Genomic DNA, 21,266 nt, shown 5'->3' with positions numbered 1-21,266 from the left:
GCAAGCCCTGCGGCCCCGGCTGGAGCCCCGGCTGGAGCGCGGCAAGCCCCGCGGCCCCGGGTGGAGCGCGGCAAGTCCCACTCTCCCAGCTGGAGCTCCGGCCAGAGCGCGGCAAGCCCCGAGGCCCTGCTCTCTCGGCTGGAGCTCCGGGCCTTTAAATAGCCTCCAGAGCCCTGGGGTAGTGAGGGGCTCCGGGGGCTATTTAAAGGGTCAGGGCTCCAGCTGCCTGCCTCTGCCACTCCAGTCCTTTAAATAGCCACCAGAGCCCCGCCACCCCCATGCATTCCCCAGGGCTCCCGCGGCTATTTAAAAGGTCCAGGGCAGGGTAGAAGCTGGGGAGCCCCGGGCCCTTTAAATAGCCCCCAAAGCCCTGGGATAGCAGGGAGCTTGGGGGCTATTTAAAGGGCTGGGGCTCCAGCTGCCTCTGCTGCACCCTCTGCCTTGCCCACACCAGCCCTGCTCCCCCTGCCTGCAGCCAGCTCTGCACCCCGTGCCCACAGCCAGTCCCTGTCAAACCCCTTGCCGTGTCTCCAGTCAACCCCTACCACACCCCCGTGGCCCTGCCCAAAGCCAGCCAGCCCCCCACACACTGCTGCCCGCACCAGCCCTGCACACCCTGCCCTGTCTCCAGCCAACCCCTGCTGCACCCCCCGGCCTGAAGCCAGCCAGACTCTGCCTCTGTCTCCAGCCCTGCCAACCCCTGCTGCATCCCCCCGCGGCCCTGCCTGAAGCCAGCCCGCCCCACACACCCCCTATCTCCAACCAGCCCCGCACCCCTTGCCCTGCCTCCAGCCAGCCCCAAGTCCACTGCTGCCCTGCAGTTCCAGGACAGTAACCCTGCACACCTGCTTCAATGAGGGGGGCAGGGAGCAGCTGGGACCCACCCATGTGAAACAGCAGTCATTAATAACCAAACAGCATATATGATGCAATGTACATAATTTATAATTTTATTATTTATATAGTTATGGAAAGTAAATAATACATGAAAGAAATGAAAGGCTTTTTTTTCCACTTTTTTTTTTTAAGTCATCCCTGCCAGGGCCCCGCCGAAAATGTTCGAATTGGGCCCCGCACTTCCTAAAGCCGGCCCTGGTTGTCACTGGAGGCAGCTAAGCTTGTAGTAAGCAACCACAATCAGTACTTGATTCTTCCTAGTCCTCTAATACCCAGAGCAGCAATTTGTGCTCAGTCCACATAAATCCTGGCACTTCCAAAGTAGTTCTACACCTGCAATGATTTCATTATCATGTGCAGCATCTGAGATAAAGAAGTATCTTCTATTTGATTTTGTCTTCCTACTTGAAAGATGTTTTTCAATGCTATCATGGGGTGTGTCTGGGGCGGGAAGAGCTTTATGCCATGGATATAGTCAGAAAAATCTTTTTCAGATCGTATTTCTCACTCAACACCTTCAACTCCCATTGGAGTGAATGGTGAGATAAAACACTAAGCAAACACTGCTGAAGAAACATTGTAGAAATACGTTGTCTGAGGTGGATCTTTTTATATTTCTGACCTGACATTAAAAGACTAAGGCCCCAGTTGAGGAAAGCACTTAAGTACATGCATAACTTTAAGCACATTCTTAAGTCCTATTAACTTCAATGGGATTAAAGCACTTGCTGAAGTGCTTTCGTGAATAGGGGCTAAATGTTTCAGGAATAGGAATAGTCAGTCTTTCAACTCCAAGTCACAGGTTTAAATCCGACCTAGGTGGCAGTGGCTGAAAGCTCTTCCCAGGTGATTAGCTGTTCGCACTATGATTCTGTGTGATAAGTTGTTTGTTCCATGTGGAATGCATTGGTGGAGCTCACTCCAGTGCCTGAAAGGGACAGGTGTCACTATCACACAAGCCACTCCCAGCTGAGAGATCCAGGGTTGAATGAGCCTAGGGACTGTACTCTTGGTCTCACCAATCCGGGCTGTCCCTCTGGAACAGGGCTGAGATACATTGGTAGGGTCCAAGCTTGCATTGCCAATGCGTTATTGTATTTGATCTGGGGTCAAAAGATTTCCGCTACCACGGATGTGGAGCTGGCATCTTTCACAAGCACTGAAGTTCCCATATATATAATTGACATAATGACCTTTTTGCGTCTGAATAAATCAAACAGAAAGCTCCATTCTTTGCATCACTCGCCACTGATAGAAATAGAAACCAAATTGGATTTGTGCTTTAAACTAGAATTAGCTGTTAAATGGGCAGTGCTATATAAACACTAAGGTTAATGTACAAATTCCTGTCACAATGGGAAAATCACAGTGATAAGGAACTAACTATTGCTATATTTTATTGGCAACTTCCAACAAGAAATTTACAGCAGCAGTGAAGAGTCACTTCTTTCTCCATGCTTAAAATACAAAACAGTTATGCAAAGTAGTTATAAAGAAATAAAATATTCAAATGTCTTTTTTCCATTAGAATCCCACATATTCTCATATACTTGTAGTTGCTACAATGAGGCAAGTTTAAGTAATGAGCTACGAAGAAAGACCCTGATTCAAGTAAACACTTAAACCTGTGCTTAAGTCAATTTGACTTCAGACTTAAAGTCAAAGCCATGCTTATACTTTCTGAATAGCAGTGCTTCCTAAATTGGGGCCCAAATGCGGATTGATAAAGTAAGTATATAAACATCAAAACTTTAAAAAAATAATAATTTAAAAGGTTGATTAGGGGAACATAGAAAACTGCCTCTAATTGTATTCTGAGTGTACCCTAGCATTTAATTAGGCAGACACGATATGCGATTAGGCTAGATTTCAGTAGTTTTCAAAGTTTAGCTTCAAATTGACGTGCTAACCATATTAAACTGACCTACTTGAAATATATTCCCTGATCAAAAAATTATCCTGATCAGACACAGTACATACAAATTTCAATTGAGATTCAGAACTAAGAGTAGTGTTGAAGTTAATGGTAGTTAAGTGACAGAATATAAACTTGACCTCAATAACAATGGTGAACCTATCACACTTACTTCAAAGTAGGCATGTGTTTGCTTAAACAAGATGTTAATTCCCAGGGCTTTGTTCTAGGCAGTTTTTAACTGCTGAATTAGTTCAGCTGTAGGGGAGAAAAAAAAAGAAAAACTCCGTTTGACAGACTGGAGACCCGTAATCTTCAGAAAACTGCCCTTTAATGATTGTGGCGCCTGGCTGTGGCTCAGAAGTCCCCTTTCTTAATTAGACATTTACCAGAAACTGGCAATTGAAATTTTTCTCTTCACTTGACGATGAATAATGCAATGCCTCTGTTAGAATCTCTGTGGAAAATACTCTTTATTCCATGCCGGAGGAATATTTTGGTTGTTAAAGCAACATAAACAAGAAGCACTATGAAATAAACAAAATGCCTTATGGTCACTTGTGACACAAATGGATAACGTGACCTACTGTGTAGCTGAACTATCTTATTGTTCCTCACTTACTTTTAGTGCTTTCCCCCTTTACTTCAAACAACAAAAAATGCTGACCCAGGCACAGCTTTCTTTGGACAGTTGGGTTTGGTGTTTTTTTTTTTTAAAAGATCAATGATTAAAATGACAGGTTTTGCAGTGCTTTACACTTATACATCTGTTTAATGCTACCAAGCAGGTGGCGAGGAGTTGCAAGGGATGAGGCACTAGGGACAATCACTCAGTGCTTTACTGTCACATGACAGACATGGGCAGGCAAAAAGGAAACATATGGAACCATGAAAAAGTGCAGGTTTAATAACTGTGTTTCGTTGTGTTCATTAATAATGAAATGAAAGGTCATGGTTCACTTTCAGAAGCACGAGAGAACATCGGTATATACATTGGTATATATTGGGATTGACTCAATGGAAAGTTAGTTGGGTAAATGTTCAGAGAGTCCCCATTCAGACTCTCTGAACTGATTAGCCAGTTGAGGATTGTGAGAGGGAAAGGAGGACTGGAAAATATACACGTCCGTTAAATGGCACTACAGCCTACTGTAAACACTATTATTCAAAAACAAACCTCCATGCTGATGCAATATTTGTTGAGCTAAACAACAGGAAGTCGTCTGTTATTTGGTCAACAAAAAACTATTAGATCAATGTTTTCTCACTAGTCTCAGAGAAATGCTGATTATCTAGTGGAATGTTTGTGGGACCAGGTCCAAATTCTCCATTTGCTTAAAACTCCTACTCTGATCTCAAACTGGTTTCATTGGAGTTTCTCTGGATTTTCACTGAGGTGAAAACTTACTGTGTTGAGTAGCACCTTACTTGTCAAATGGTCTCATTGGGAATACTGGAGAGGTCAGATGCTGCGTAGCATGAGTGACACAAACAGAATTTGACCTTTGACTGGTTGAGTTTGATGGACTTGTGCCCACTCATACCAGTGGTGAGTTAGATCTTACGTGTCATACAGTGTTATCTCAGAAGAACTGAATGCTCATACATCAGATGCTTACTGCACGGATTTTGCTGCCAGTCAGAAAGCCGTTCAGAGTTTGACAAGTTTACTGCCACACAACCCAGTAGTCTTTGCTCTTTGTAGTGGGCTTAACTGTGCCCATAGATTGTCATAAATTGCAAGCCCTAAAAAAAGGTGGGGGCGAGAAAGGAGTATTTCACTTCCCCACATTGCAAGTTACAGTTCTCCAAAATGAAATTACTTTTCCTAGTTAACATAGCAGATGTCACCGCCTTTGTCATGAAATGGTGAAAAATAATAAGTACAGCAGGGGGTGAAAAGACAGAATGAGGCAGTAGCAGGTGTCCTATTTGGAATCATAGCCTCAGTAGGTTCTAAGACCATTGGTTTGTTGTTGTTATTAACCGGAAAGCAGCAAACTATACGAGAGTCCGAAGTGGCTACCCTATAGAGATAGGGCAACCAGATGTCCAATTTTTGACCTTGCCCCAGCCCAGGGCCCCTTCCTGCACTTTGAACTCCTCAGCCCCAGCACAGAGCCCCTTCCTACACCCCAAATCCCTTATCCCTAGCCCCACCGCAGAGCCTGCACCCCCAGCCAGAGGTGACAGAGTGACAGCTGAGGAAGGAGAATCTGGTGCATTAGAACGGGCAGAGAGGAAGCATGGTCATATGCTCAAACACTACACCGTGTCTCCCGAGTTCAATTGTCAACTTCAACAGACCCCCTGTGTAACCTTGGGCAAGTTGCTTCATCTCTATGCCTTGATTCCTCATCTCTAGAGGACTCCCTTTGTCTATTGGGCTGTAAGCCATTCAGGGCACGGGCTCGCTACCCCTTTGTGTTTGCACTGCAGCTAGCACAATGGCAGGCCAGTCTCCACTGGGGATTGCAGGTGCGACTGAAATAGAAATTATTGTTGTAATAAGAACTAGTCTACACAAAAACGTGCACTGGTGTAGCTAAAGGTTAAACCAATTTATCCAGATTGGTGTGTGTGGATGCTTTTACGGTGGTTTAGCTTCCTCTTGGATTTATCTAGCTACACCCTTACTGTAACTGCTAAAACTTCAGCCATTATTTACTCTTATTGCAATAAAGTTGTGCCAGCAAGGCTAAAAGAAGAGATGGCTCAGGAGAGAGAGACACCACTGATTCAGACACCTCCCTTTGTAATGATCCTTTGTTACAGGACTCTGTGTCTCTAAGCTACTCCTGTTATAAGGCTCCAGTCTTCTAATTATACCTAGTAAAGTCATTTATAAAAACCCCTTCGTAAAAAGCACCTTACACACAATTCTTGCCTCTTGTACTGTGTAGTTGGGACGGAGCAGTGCATTACACCATCACATCACTGGAAATGCATGCTGAGAAAGATTACTTTACTGAGCCTATCTGTAGCACACATGGCCAGCTCTTCTGGAAAGGTAAAGAAATTGGGTTAATTGCCATTGCTAAATTCTGTTAGTAAGCAATTCATGCTAATTTATGGCTGCCATTTGTATCTTACACATAAATATAATTGATTGGCTTCCTCTAGGTCATTCTCATTAAAATGATAGAAAGATTCATTAAAGAGAGGGGCCTGTAAACTTATATCTATGTTTTATATGGACCAGTCAGTTATTAACTTATTAAGCGGGTACTTTTTATGGCTGATAGAATATGCAGTTGTTTTCTTCTCCCATTTCACATGATCAACATGCTACACAAAAACAAAAGGTCTGAGAGTAGTAGTTTGAAAAGCACTCCTATTTGAGCAGTATGACACCAATCCTGAGCCTGAGAATACCACCAAAACATTTATAATTTCCAATGTGTCATGACAGTACATATGCTGTATTGTTACTAATTAACACATCTAAATATCAACAGAGTTAAGCTTTCTCCCAAGTTTTTCCTGTTGGAAGCTAAATATTTTAGAGAACAAATGGACTCTGTTTTAAGTAGAGAATTTTCCTTTAGTCTTAACTTTTTTGTTACGAATGGCTCACAGGGAAGAAGGGAAATGCACACACATGGAAACAGTCCATTATGAAACAATATGATTCTTCTTTTTTAAAAAGAGAAAGTTTGTCCATACTAGTGAAATAAAAGGAGGATTAGACTGAGCTGCAAGAAGAATTAACATATATTTTGAACCTTCTTTCTGCAATGCCTGAGGAAAAGGAGGCTTAAAAATAGGCTTTTTTGCTGTTCCACTTTCTATAAAATCTAAAGTTGTGCTGCTTTTTTCTTAAAATGCAGACTTCTTAAGAACTTGCTAAATAAGTGTATCAGACCATAAAGAGTGTTTTAAATGAGACACAGACATCGCTAGTCTAAAAGAACTAGCATTTTTGTAGTGTGTTTCCCAAGGATTTGCATGGTTTTCTACAAAGAAAAGCTTCTTACTCATTCTTAAGCAAAAAAGTTTTCCTCTGTGACATTTGTGAATTATAGAACAACCAATAAGTCATATAATGTAGACATATGTTTACTATTCATGACATTAAACTAATGTAAAACCAATCTAATCTGACAGACAGCTGGGAAAATAACAATTTTCTTTCAGTACATTACAGATTTTACTGTAGCTGAAACAATATAGTATTTTTCACTTGTCTTTTAAATTTTTTTTTTTTAGTTCATAGCCAAAAACTAACTTTGCAACTAAACAATTACAAGTTATAAAAGAAGTATTAAAATAGTAATCAAGAAATATTTATGCTCAGAAACACGGTCTGCCTCTCAATATTTTTGTCATTCACTAACACTAATGGCCGCATCTATGCATAGTGGAAATTCCTCTTTCCAAAATGGGTGACGCACTGTAATGTACCCTCACGCCCCTGATAAAAGTTAGTTAAAGTTAGATAAAGAAGTTAGAGCCATCCTCTACCGTCTTGATACTGAGTGCACCTCTCATTTACAAGTTCTGTAAGAATTATGGCCTAGATCCTCAGCTGGTGAAAATTAGAGTAGCTATATTGACTTCATTGGAGTTACACCAGTTTTCCCAGGTGAGGATCTGGATGTGTATCTCAGTGATGAGAGACGCAAGGTGGGTGAGGTAATAGTTTTTGCTGGACCAACCTCTGTTAGTGGAAGAGATACATTTTTGAGCTGCACAGAGCTCTTCTTCAGATCTCGAAAAGGTAAACAGAACATCACAGCTTAAATACGAGGTAGTTAACACATGTTGCATGATACTAGATGGAGATCACATTCTGACAGAAATCTTTCCAGAACCCCCTTTTCTGGCCTTCAAACAATCCCCCAGCCTTGCCACGCTCATCATCAGAAGCAAGCTCCTCACAGACCAGGACACACCAACTGAATGCAACACCAGAACCTGTCAGAAAAACATATGCAAAACCTGCAGACATATCTCCACTGCTACAATGATCAATGCCCCCCACAACACACCTTTCAAGATCAATGGGCACTACACAACACGTTGTGTACCTCCATCTAGTGCATCAGATGGCCCAATAACAACTCCATGGGTAAAACAAGGCAATCACTACACTCTTGAATGAACTCACACAGAAAAATGATAAAAGATAAAAATACCATGTCACCTGTGGATGAACACTTTTCATGGAATGATCACGCCATGGCTGACCTCTCAGTCCTCAACCTCAAAGGAAACCTGAACATCATCCCGAAAGATGAATCTGGGAACTTAAATTCATAACTAGATTTAATACACTGGGTTTATGGTTTATAACAATTTGTAATCCACCAACCCCCATTTTTTTGGCCCATGACTGCAGAAGTGTTAACTGCCCACTTAAAATTAAGTGGTCTCAGTTGTAATTGTTTGATGATAGCCAATATGGGTTCCATTGTTTTCTTGGGGGGTTGGGTGGCTTGTTCCTTAGTGCAATAAATATACTTTTCTGGTGGAGTGTCCTTGTTGGGTGAAGGTGATTTTAAATATGTTAAGGTGTATATTCCGGACTTTCTCCTCAGAGCATATTCTGTGGTATCTGAATGCCTGGCTATAAATCACATTTTTCTTGGTGTGTTTAGGGTGGTTACTGGATTTGCGAAGATAAGTGTGGTGATCGTGTATATAGTTGTCTGTAGGAGTTTGTTGCTGAAACTGATTGTGGCATCCAGGGAGAGTGGGAGTGTTCTAGAGAGAGTATGATGGATGAGTGGTGGTTGTTTAAGTTATGCTGGAAATGTATGAGGGAGTTTAGGTTGTCTGTCCAGTGACCTATCAAGGATGTAGCTCAGGTATATCATTGGTTTCATGGTACATTTTTTCCAGAAATTCTTCCTCAGGTCAGCCCAAGAAAAGGTTGGCATATTGGGAGCCATCCTGGTACCCCAATGGCTGTTCCCATGGATTGGACTAAGTGTTTGTTGTTAAATGCAAAGCTATTATGAGTGAGGATGAAATGGATGAATTTGGCCACGTGTTTGGGGAGGATAACTGAGTGTTGTCCATTGTCTTGTAGATATTTGAGGCAGGCAGTGAGGATGTCGTGGTGAGGGATGTTGGTGTATATGGTATCCATGGTGGCAAGGATGATGTTCTGAGAGAGGTTGTTAATATTATGGAGTTTCTGAGGGAAGTCAAATGTGTCCTGGAGGAAACTAGCCTTTTGTGTGGTGAGTGATTTGAGGATGATGATGCAGTTTGGCTCCGGAAACTACTGGGGAACTTAAAAACAGAATAAGCATTAACGCAAAATGTTGAGTGGATACCATGTGTGACCATGTAAGTGGAGGGATGTCAGTTATTCTAAGCTATAGTTCCCTTCTGCTGTGAAACACACCCTAAGTTAACAGAGGAAGAAGGAAATTCCAACTTTTTATTTTAACCAGAAGGATGCAAACAATTAACACATCCATGAAATGAAGAAGCCTTTATGGGCCCAGGGCTTTACTCATCTGAAACTCCACAAGATCATGATGGAAGCTCTGTCCTACATGTTGCAAATTCTTTACAAGTTATTAAAGCTATCAACATCTTCCCGAATTTCCCCTCCTTTGTATCAGACTCCTTTCTTTTCTCTTTGTTTTGTGTCTCTCCCATCCATTTTCCCACATCTTCTGTCCATCCACCATCGAAGCAAACGAAAGCTCCAGTGGACAATAGATTTGGAACCATTTGGGACTTACCAAGGCCACACTGAGACAGGGTGGACATTATTTCCTTCTCTCTCTCTCGTACTACTCAAGTCCCGTCACCTTTTTAATAGGCATCATAAATATCTTCACAGATCATCATATTATACCAATTCAAGTTCACATTCCCTATTCACTTCTATTTCCTTTACTCTTTATTTCTTGGGAAGAAAAATTAATGAAAGCCACATGTCTGAGATGTCAGTTTACCACATCATTTCCATTCACTTGGTTCAAGAGACTTTCCATCTGGATGTGTGTCTTGGCCTCCCCCCACCCCTCTTTTTTTTTTTTTGCCTTATTTTATCATCTTTCTTCCCTTTTCTGGATTAAAAACATATATCATGTCTCACTTAATGGACTATTGTGTCATTTCATCTCTCTTACCTTGTTTCCCATTGTCAGACTCTGCCCATGTCTATTGCATGCCGATGGCTCACTTTCCTTCACAAAATCTTGACTTGTTTTTTCCCTTATTGTATGTACCTATTTGTCTCAGTCAGGGCCTGAATCAAGGTCCATTGAAGTCCATGGAATGAGTCCCTTTGATTTCAATAGGTGTTGGAACAGGCCCAAACTACCACTGTATCTCCAACCCCTTTAAAAAAATAAAAATAAAAAATAAAAATAAAAAAAAGGCAGACTTCCTATAATGGATTGTACCATGAGTACTTACAAATTTCATTTTGCCTTTACAATGTAGCCTTACATCTTTCCCTTTACAGCGGTAGTGGGTAACCTGCGGCCCATCAGGGTAATTTAATTGCGGCCTGTGAGTCATTTTTATGATGTTGACCATCTGCAGGCACAGCCAGGGCTCCCGGGGGGGCGAGTGGGGCAATTTGCCCCGGAGCCCCCACAAGAATATAATATTCTATAGTTTTGCAACTTATTTTTTGATGGAAGGGGCCCCCGAAATTGCTTTGCACCAGGCCCCCTGAATCCTCTGGGTGGCCCTGGGCATGGCCCCTGGCAGTCCCTGTGTGGCCACGGTTCACCATTCCCAGCTAATAGGAGCTGCGGGAAGTGGTGCAGGCCACAGGGACGTGCTGGCCACCACTTCCCGCAGCTCTCATTGGCCAAGTGGCCACTGGGAGCTGCAGGGATCCATGCCTGCAGACTTCAACGTCGGCAAAATGTCTCGCGGCCTGCAATCAGATTACTCTGATGAGCCTCATGCAGCCCGCAGGTTGCTCACCAGTGTTTTATAGCATATCACTGTAGCTCCAACAGTCCAGTGTAGACTGTAACTTAATTATATTGGACAATATCAGAAAATTCTGTAAAAAAAATACAAACTTTTCCTGGTTACTCTATCACAGTTCTAGTTTAGTGTGTGTTCTAGATTCAAGCTTCACATAACGATATGTCTCTCTGTCTCATGTTACTATTCATATTGTCTAGCTCCATCAGAGATTTCATTGAGGCCCACTCTTCCCACTAATTTAATTGTAGCTGTCTCCATACCTAATATATTTCCAGTACATAAAGTTAAAAAAAAAACCAGAATTGAAGCAATTGCATGTTTTAGTCAAGTTAATCTATCCATCTTTTTGCTATGAAAAGGTCCTTTTATTTCTGTTTACCTGGCAAGAAAGTTTCTTAAGGAACTATTCATATTTGTAAATATTGGCCAGCTAATAAAGCATTTGTATATATGGATTTTCTTCCATGTTATTTCAGATTTATAAATAAGAATTTTGCTGCATATAGTTTACATACACTACAAATAAAATGTATGTTTATACAGCAGAAAGTAAATGTAGTTATAGTCATCTCATTTAAACTGTAGCCTAACAAATCTGTTTATCACCTTTACAATAATTGGAAATAGTGACATTTGTCTATTGCGACTGTGTTTTCCATTCAGCTTAGATCAATACAAATGCTATATTGTTATCTGATGTAGTTTAGGAAGGACGTAAGCTTAGCTGCGAGCCTTAATTTCATAGGGAAACCAAAAAAGCAAGCTCTTAATATCAGTGCAAATACGTTCCTCTCGAACATTTCATGATCTTTGTTTACAGTGCTAGGAATCATAAGAATAAAATACCAACACCTGCTACCCTCCTGCAGAAGAAAGCTTGAGCAAATGGTTGAGCTAGCCATCTGCAGACCTGAGTTTGGCAATTTTCATTATATGAAGGACAAGCAGTTTTTTAAAACATTTTTTAAGAGTTACTGAAAATACCCCTGATGTGCTGACCTTGAACTAGCTATTGATGTACCATACCGTTCGGATTTGGAACTCTACCTGTACCAGTGTCTCTAGCTAACAGTATTATATTCCTGAAGGCTTGACCTGCCGTTCTTTCTAAGCAGATCAATTAAGGACTTTGTTAGAATAATGAAAGCTTGCCCCTTAGACTGCAAGTTCTTTGGGCAGGGACTCTTTTTTATTGTGTGTTTGTACAGCACTTAGGGTAAAGGGGACTAGGTTCACAACTAGAGCTCCTAAGTGCTGTGGCATTACAAATAATAGACTCCTTGCACCTCAGGTACTACGGTAGATCCATAATGAGGAAAAAAAGGTGTCTTGAAGCATTTGTTAAAGAAAGTTTTGAAAATTCACTGTTAATTCTAGGTACCTGTACTGCAGCATTGCCCTTTTCATTCCCCTACAGTGGAAACTAAATCATGTTAGAACACAACTTTTAACTAATGAAACGTTAAACGCAACAGTCTATCTCTGCTGAGTGCTCAGCTGTGTTTAACATTGTGCCAGTTAATATGAGTCCTCAAGGTCATTGTCTAACACAGTGCAATTTTCCTATGTAGATAAGTGTCTAGAACAGTGATGCCCAAACTTTTCCTGTCACGCCCCTGCCACCAGTAATGGAATCTGTCCACGCCCCCCTCGATTACTGCACAGTTGGCTCAGCAGCACAGCTGGAGGCGGAACTGGGGATGGGGCAGGAGCTACGGAAGGAATGAGGGCAGAGCTGGGGGCAGAGTGGAGCTGTAGCTGGGCTCATAGCTGGGCTGGAGCAGAGCTGCAGCTGAGGGCAGAGCTAGGTGTCGCTGCCTTCCTGCCCCGCATAGGAGCTGGCCCAGGCCCCACTTGAACATTGTTCCATGCCTTCCAGTTTGGGGACCACTGGTCTAGAGCAGTGTTTCCCAAACTTGGGACGCCACTTGTGTAGGGAAAGCCCCTGGCGGGCCGGGCCAGTTTGTTTACCTGCCATGTCCGCAGATTCGGCCGATTGTGGCTCCCACTGGCTGCGGTTCACTGCTCCAGGCCAATGAGAGCTGCTGGAAGCAGCAGCCAGTACGCCCCTCGGCCCATGCCACTTCCAGCAGCTCCCATTGGCCTGGAGCAGCGAACTGTGGCCAGTGGGAGCCGCGATTGGCTGGACCTGCGGGCACGGTAGGTAAACAAACCAGCCCAGCCCGCCAGATTTTCAACCTAGGAGCAAATTTTTCCCCCAGTTGAAAAAGCAAATGGAACTGAAATAATGCTAATGTAAAAGGATACTCCGGTGCTCTCTCACAGATAACTGAATCAATCAGACTGGGCAAGAGATGAGTATCTACAATAGCCTGGTTTAATTGCTTGTCAGATTCTGATAGACACAAAACAGGCCCAATATTGACGATTAAAAAGCAGCAACTGCAGCGTGCGCAGTTCATCAACTAAAAGGCTGCCAGAGACCACTGTGACCAAATTGTCTGATCTCCTGTATGATACAGGCCATAAGATTTCCCTGAATTAATTCCGGTTCCAGCAATAAGTGTTGTCAGGAAAGATTTATACAAATTTATAGGACTCAATCTTTGGCTGCAACTGGGGCAGAGGGACCAAAGCTCTGGATGACCAGGGTTCAGCCATGCCTCTAGCCCTTAACGACTCTGCCCGAGCCAAAATCTACAGTGGAGTGGTGATCCCGTGGCTGGCTACACTGGCTTTAGGGGTGCATTGCATCAATGGAGTAATGCAAAGAAGATTTAGCGTGGATCAAAGAACTGGCCCAAGATGTTCAACTCCTGCACTTGGGTTTTCAAATCAGCAGAAATGGTAAGTTTAGTCACTAAGTGCCAGCCTGAGTGTTCAAACGTCTGAGTGTTTGGATGTCCTCTTTGAGTGCCCACATTTGGTCTGCTTAAAATCAACAACATAATATGGCCACTTGTTACTATCATAGAGTTAAACCACATTTTAAATTTATGTTTCCATTGATTTTAGTTTTACTCCACAATAAAAGCAGGAGGAAATATCAACTAGCACACCAGAATTATTTACAAAGTATTTACTGAGTCACCACTGTAATCACACTTCACAAGAAAACCATCGTAAAAAACTTCTACTACACATCTGTTTGTAAATTTGTTAAATACATACAGAGTTTACATCCTAATAGACGAGAGGAAACAAGACGCCTTGAATGTATCTATTATGCCTAGATACTGGGATGAGTGTCTCCACAGAGACTAGCTACTATAAATCACTTTATCCATATTATCCCATCATTCCAAAGACTGGTCTTCAATTGATATCAGCAAAGCTGCACACCCCCACACCATCAGAAGTTTTCCTATTAACACAGCTCCTCTACTGAACTATCGAGCTGGATACAGTCTTGGCCAACTCTGAGAATCAAACTAGTCACATTCAGAGCTAAGAGAATGATTCTCTACACTTTAAACTAAAGAACCAGCATCTGTAATGGAGTTTAACAAACTCATGTCCTTTATGGATCAGGCACAGATGGGAACACACACTGACCAGTGATTTACATTACCCCATTGATCTTATCCATACTTACTAACTGAAATTTATTGGCTTCCTGGGGGAAGTAGCCATTCTGCTCATTTTAACATTTCATTCCGAAACAACAGTATTCTGTGGGCCTTCATTTTAAGGATATGGAATCAGATTCTGATCTCAGCGACTCTCGTGTAAATCTAAAATAACTGCCTGACATTGGGGGTGGGGGGGATAGCTCAGTGGTTTGAGCATTGGCCTGCTAAACCCAGGGTTGTGGGCAGCGGGGGGGGCATTTAGGGATTTGGGGCAAAAACCTGTCTGGGGATTGGTCCTGCTTTGAGCAGGGGGTTGGACTAGATGACCTCCTGAGGTCCCTTCCAACCCTGATATTCTATGATTCAGTAGAGTTAAACTAATGTCAATCCAGAGCAGCTAAGAATAGAGTCTGGTCCATGATCCCAAACAGCATGTTCATCAAAAAAGATATTTTCAAGTTTTGAAATTTATTTACTCATACTTAGGAAGAGAAGCATATTTCTAAAAATACAGATGTCGGCACTGTGTGTGTGAATAGGACAATATATATACACTACTGAGTAACCACAATTAGTCTCTTATCTTTAAAGAGGTTTCACTGTGAAAAGACGACATCTAACAAGGCTTTCTCCTTGACTGATGAACCAGTTACACATCCATTGGTTACTTAAGAGGACAGACAGATGTGTAGGTTGAGTAGTTACTAGCTGCAGAATTACCTACCTAGTATAACTTACCTTTGTTACCATAAATCGCATCTTTTCTGGAACTGCCCATTTCCAAAGACTAAAATCCCATTTTGCATTGAACTAATTGAATTTTTTAAAGTATCATAAAAATAATACATTTAATTACATCTTTTATTTTGTTGTAATCATTAGTACCTTATCAAACTATTAACATCAAAAATATATACCTCAGAGACACAGTCCACTTGTAAATCATTCATTAGCCAAAGAATTATCACTAAGCACTCCTTTGTGTCTGTAACACTTGGGTATGATTTGCAAATCTGATGAAGTGATTTACATACTCAAGCCTCAACTTAAATGGCAACTGTGTGTCTAAATCCCTTAGTAAGCTTTGTAAACATCAACCTTTGGGTTGGGCTTTTTTATTGTTTGGGGGGGTTGTTTTGTTTATTTGTCTAATTCTGATTTGTGAGCCGGCTGTGTAAGGAAACTTGGCAGCTGGAAGTTATAGATTCCAGAATCTGGGATGAATCATTCTCACAGCAAAATCTTTCCATCAGCAAATCTTCCCTGCCTTAACTGGCTTTTCTTACAAATACCCCCTGCATCTGATTGGACATCTTGCTGCTCTGTTATACAACCCTTCTTCATTTAATTTTTACTCACAGTCACCTGTAGAACATTTAGCAAGATGCTACAGTTGGAAGTTGTTCTGCTGCAACGAGAATGAAAATAAATAATTTTTCAGAGATCTTTGATCCACTCCTACTTCCTGTTCCCCATCTGATGTCAAACTTTATGATGTCTTACTTACCTCCCTAGTAATTATTTATGAGAGTACAAAGAGTTACGATTCAGGTGAGGAAACTGACCTTATGTTTTGTTGAAATAAGTTATGCAGCAAACTAGAAATGCAAAGCTTCTAGCTAACATATTTAACATAAAAGAATTAGCTATATTACTGGCGAAAAAACTGATCACAGAAGGATTGATCCAGCTAGCACTAGTTGGACAGTTTTACTAGCTTTTATAATATTAAGTTGTGGAAAGTGGATTATGTAAAGTTTGCCTACCTAACACTGATTTCATGCCAGAGCTGTAAAATGAAATATTTGATATAACTTGGAGTTGGTTTTAATTTTGATTGCTTATTTACCTTAATTGTATACAAATTATTTAAAAAATCAATTTTAGACCTTACACAATAAACAACTGCAACATTTAATTTAGAGTAAATAATAAAACCAGGAACCTAATCAGCATTTCCTCTTTAAACAGAAAACATTACATTGGACTTAATTTTACATCTGTACAAATTATTTTAAAGTAATCTTCTCAGCTGTGTAAGTTAATGATGTTTAATTTGACCAGGCCAAACTTTACATGCCTTTCATTACTTTGAGCAATTGCAGTCAGTGCAACTGTTAATGTAATGCAAATGTAATGTTGGCACATAACAAATGCTCCCATTCTCAGCTGGCTGATCAAAAATCTGGAGTCATCACCTTTCCAAGTTTCTCCATGATGAGCGTAGTATGTGCACAAGGTAACTCAAAAGGAATAGGTCTATGCACTGACATTAACCTGCTCTTTATTGCTTTTTGCTATAGGCAATATATTAACTACGGACCAAACCCAGATATCATTGTCATGTGGAGTTGCACCTTACTCTATAAGTAAGGCTAAGATTTTGTCATTGTCACAGATATTTTTAGTAAAAGTCACAGACAGGTCACGGGCAATAAAGAAAAATTCACGGAAGCCCATGACCTGTCTGACTTTTACTAAAAATATCCATGACAAAATGGGGAGCTCAGCTGTGGGATCCCCACACTGCCTGCAATGTCTAGTGTGGGGATCCCCCCACACTAGAGCTCTGGGGTTTTCCCAATGCCCGTGGCTGCTGAGAGCTCCAGGGCTCCCCCCCCCCCCCCGCCGCTCCTAGCAATCAGGAACTCTAGGGGTCCCTGCGGTGGCCTGGAGCTCGAGGGTTCCCCCCACTGGCCATGGCAGCTAGAAGCTCCGGGGATCCCTACTGGCTGTGGTGGCCAAGAGCTCCGGCAGTCTATGACTTCCGCGACCTCTGTGAAAAAATCGTAGCCTTATCTATAAGTGGTCCATTTGCTTCAATGGAACTATTTGTGGAGTAAAGTAATATCTGTTTAAGACAGAATTCTCTCTCTCTCTCTCTCACACACACACACACACGTTGACTGGAAGGGTTGTGAAGTAGGTTGGTCATGGTCATTGCTCATGGAATGTTTGGCTGCTGAATCACAAGAGGTCCCAAATTTTGTAGAAGAGCTCATCAGTCAATATGAGAGAGAAGCCCATGAGAGAGATGCCACTGCAGCAATTCAGAGGGTTCAAAGAAAAGCTAATTTTGGTCTGAGCACAGCTGTTAAATTACAGTGTGATGCTCCTAACGTGTGTGACCACCACATTTCAGACTAGCTCTTTCAAAGGATTTAGGTGTAAAAATGTGAATGGTCAATTAGCAATACAGTTCTTTCGCTAAGGTGAGTATCCACCATTTGAGGGGATGTAAAAAATGAAGTGTATTGGGATGGAAGATTTTTAGAATAGGCTCCATGGTCAGAAATTCTGTTTTTAAAATTGGCTCTTTTGGGGATAGGGAGTTCAGGAAATCTTTCAGTACTCATCTAATCTCTCTATCCATCATCACAGTGGTATCTTAGGGTATGTGTGCTCTGTAACCAGAGGTGTGACTGCAGCGCATGTAGACATACCCAAACTAGCTTTGGTATAGTTAGCTTGAACAGCAATAAGCAATGAAGCCGCGGCAGCATGGGATAATCATTGAAGAACATACTTATAGTCCTGGATGTGCTTGCATAGTCCACGCTGCCACAGCGCCACTGATATGGTTATTCAAGCTAGCTAGATCCCAGCTAGCTCATGTACGTCTTCAAGTTCTCTGAGTGCAGTGTAGACATACCCTTTGTCTGTATTACAATGTTTTATCTGAAAAGTTATTTACAAGATACTGATGCAAAATTGCTTATTCAGAGGTCTTGTCCCAATAGTTTTGTAGTACAGTAATATGATTAAATGATTTTGAAAGAAACTAAAAAAACAGCTGGAGAATCAATAGCTTGTTCTGCCTGGACAAGTGCTGAGGGATTTCTAATCTGTAAGAAGTAAACAGGGCGCCACTTTGTGTCTTGCTCAAATGATTAACCTAGTGAAATCTTATAGCTGAAATAAAAAGCAGAATATGGGACCTTTTGCTACCTGGCAAATGAAAATAACTGTATAAATACAACATTTTGCACAGAGCCTTTAATGCAAACTGTATCCCAAAATAATAGAGAAAAACAGGAAGATATTTCCAGTCTGCAGTGAAGCCCACTCTTGTACCAACAACGTAAAGAGATGAAGAAAGTCACCATTAGGGGGCAGGAGAAAATCTATCGAGGACACTTGTGAACAGAGTCCTTGAATTAGATAGGGAGGCAGTGGAATTGTCTGATGGTGGGAATGGTGTGGCTGTGGTTCTTGTCCACATGCGTAGCATTCTACGCCACCCTCTCTGGCAAACTGAGATCGGGATGCTCAGCGTCTGCATTTGGAAACTATAATGAACTTGTACTGGTTTTGTATTATAGGCAGAGAGACATGTGAAAGGTAAATGTCAACATATACAAAATGCTTGTGTATGGTGAAAGGAAAGAGAAAGTCACACATAGGGATGGTTATTTATGCAGTGCTGCTTATAGCATTTTGTGTATACACACAACAAGCAAAAACAAGCATTCAAAAGTTATGACTCATGCCCCCAAATATCATGAGATTGGCTTAAAATAATACCTTTAATAATGGATAGAACTTTGCGGTTCCTTTTCTTTGTTTCCTGGTTTCTGGGTCTTTAGGCTACACTCACTTCACATTGCCAAGCTTTTCTGTACAGCCATGAGGGGTAGAAATTTACATTGTGTTTTTAAATGGATGCTGAGATGCTCATATAATTTCTTGCTTCCAGCAGCTGGAACTTTAAGAAAACCACCAAGTAGTATGAGACCCACAATAAACTCACGAGGGGTGGCAACACTGCAAGTGGCAGTGGTTGATGTCTTCGTTCATTATGTTATCTGTCTCAGACAGATCACACAGTGAATGAAGACATCAACCACTGCCACTCTTCTAGCATTTCAAAGTTAAAGTGAATGTAGAGCTCCTGAAAGGTGCCAGATGGGCAGCAGAGGGAAGTGAAGTCCTCTCCACTAGAGAAATAAAACTAATAAAACCTGGCCAGTGGCTTTGCAAACTTCCCCATATTATCTGCCCCTTGACCCCCAAGGTTTGCCTACCATTTGGGCGCCAGTTATGATGAGCTGTTGATGCCTATCTACTACAGATAAATAACTGGGAACATTTCACATAGTATCACTGAATAGTCATCCAGTGAGTGCCCCTTTTGGCCACTGTCAGCTTGATCCAAATTGAAGCTGGTGACCTGCCTTACTAGGGTAGTCGCATGTTCCCCATAGTAACTGAACACCTCATGCACACTAATAAATCTATCCGCCCTACACTCCTGCAAGTGTAGAGAAGTGTTCCATAGTTGCAGACACACAACTGAGGCGAGACACTCAGTGAGGCTGAGACATTAGGTTCAGATTTTTTTAAGAGGTTATCAGCCAATAGACTGCACACTTTTGAAAACCTGGCTCCAAAGTCACATGCCCCAGGACACACGAATAGTTTGTAGCACAAGCAGAAATTGAACCCACATCTGCGGAATTTCAGTAGTGTCTTTACCACAGGACCACCTTTCCTCCCTTGAGGGGAAAGGCTCCATAACCCACATTATCTGTTGCCTTAGTCCTCTAACTCTTGTTTTACCGTTACTAATTACACTTACATAGCACTCTGAAGGTCCCAAGCAGTTAAGTAAGCCACATTGCTTAGACAAGTCCATGACCCTAACAGCCTGTCACTTCTGTATTTCAAGGTTTTGCTCAGCAACTCTCACCATAGTATCTAAGCTGTTGGACAAATATTTTTGTAAAAAAGATGAGGTGTCAAGATGGAGAGCAGACTTTTCATGGGCATTTTACATGAATAAGCAAACAAAGGCTGGAAATTATCATCTCCTGTTCTCTTCTAATTGTTTCCCGTTCACTCTTTCCACAGGTAAATGGAAAAGATTTATCTAAAGCAACGCATGACCAGGCAGTGGAAGCATTCAAAACAGCCAAAGAGCCCATCGTTGTGCAGGTCCTGAGGAGAACCCCACGCACTAAGATCTTCAGTCCTTCACATGAGTCTCATCTGGTAGATATGGGAACCCAGACCGATATAACCTTTGAACACATCATGGCTCTAACCAAGATGGGATCCCCTCCTCCATCAGTCTCAGTTCTAGATCCATACCTCTTACCTGAGGAGTAAGTAGCAGTTTTTGTAAAGCACTAGAAAACCACTGTGTTTCTTAACTTACCACATTAAGGGCAAGATTTTGAACCCTTCACACACACTGGTGAGCAGTTATTCACATGAGTAGTCCCGCTGAGTTCACAATCAGGCCCTACAAATCTTTGTTTGTAATTGTTTTAAAGGAAAAGGCTAATGTTGCTTGTAATTCCCCTCACTACCTCTTTAGGTTGCTTATGTTTTAACTTTATTTTTTATGGCTGCCATAAATTGCATACTGCTAAGAGCAGCTGCATTCTGTTCCGGTGTATTAATTACTTTATTATAACCCTGCAGCAATGTTACTCACATAAATTATATTCTAGGACTGAAATTACTTACCAGTGCTGTCAAAGATGTTTAAGAATCAAAATGTAATTATTGTTAATGGTAGTTTGATGCTTTTGTACTTACAAATAAAAAACTATAATTATCCTCAGACACACATGCACCACACCCCACAGACATTGTTTGAAGGGGAAACAGTTCCCCATAGAATCCATGCTAATTGTCTCCACTCACTTCACATTTGCCTCTGAGAGACACAGAAGATACAAAAGCTTCTAAAGATGTCAAATGCTGTGCATTATGGTCCAAATTCTAGTTAGTTCATAGCATGTGGTGTTAATGTGCAGTATAACAGTCCATGGAGAGAGATGAACAGAAAACATAGGGCTTGTCTACACTTAAAGTGCTGCAACGGCACAGCTGCATTGCTGTAGCTATGTACGCGAACGGAAGAGCTTCTCCTGTCAGTATAGGTACTCCACCTCCCCAGGAAGTGGTAGCTTTGAGCTCTGTCGACAGGAGAGACCTCCTGTCAACATGGTGCTATCTGCACCAGGGGTTAGGTCGGAATAACTACAGATTTTCCACAC

At 41.7% G+C, this 21,266-nt stretch overlaps 2 protein-coding genes across 2 annotated transcripts in view; one reads left to right on the top strand and one right to left on the bottom strand.

The window, feature by feature from the left end:
- Positions 1 to 21,266, bottom strand: part of GXYLT2 (glucoside xylosyltransferase 2) — a 730,828-nt gene that overhangs the window by 453,512 nt on the left and 256,050 nt on the right. The gene's annotated exons all lie outside the window — the stretch shown is intronic.
- The window catches only part of PDZRN3 (PDZ domain containing ring finger 3), a 205,087-nt gene that overhangs the window by 161,250 nt on the left and 22,571 nt on the right, over positions 1 to 21,266 (top strand). The window contains exon 4 of the mRNA XM_050957310.1: positions 20,110 to 20,363. Coding sequence (XP_050813267.1) covers positions 20,110 to 20,363 — 254 coding nt within the window. The remainder of the gene's footprint in view (positions 1 to 20,109; positions 20,364 to 21,266) is intronic.

Source organism: Gopherus flavomarginatus, chromosome 6 (assembly GCF_025201925.1).
Source record: "Gopherus flavomarginatus isolate rGopFla2 chromosome 6, rGopFla2.mat.asm, whole genome shotgun sequence".
NCBI classification, from domain to species: domain Eukaryota; kingdom Metazoa; phylum Chordata; order Testudines; family Testudinidae; genus Gopherus; species Gopherus flavomarginatus.
Note: the sequence above shows the minus strand (reverse complement) of the source record. Positions and strands in the feature narration are given on the sequence as shown.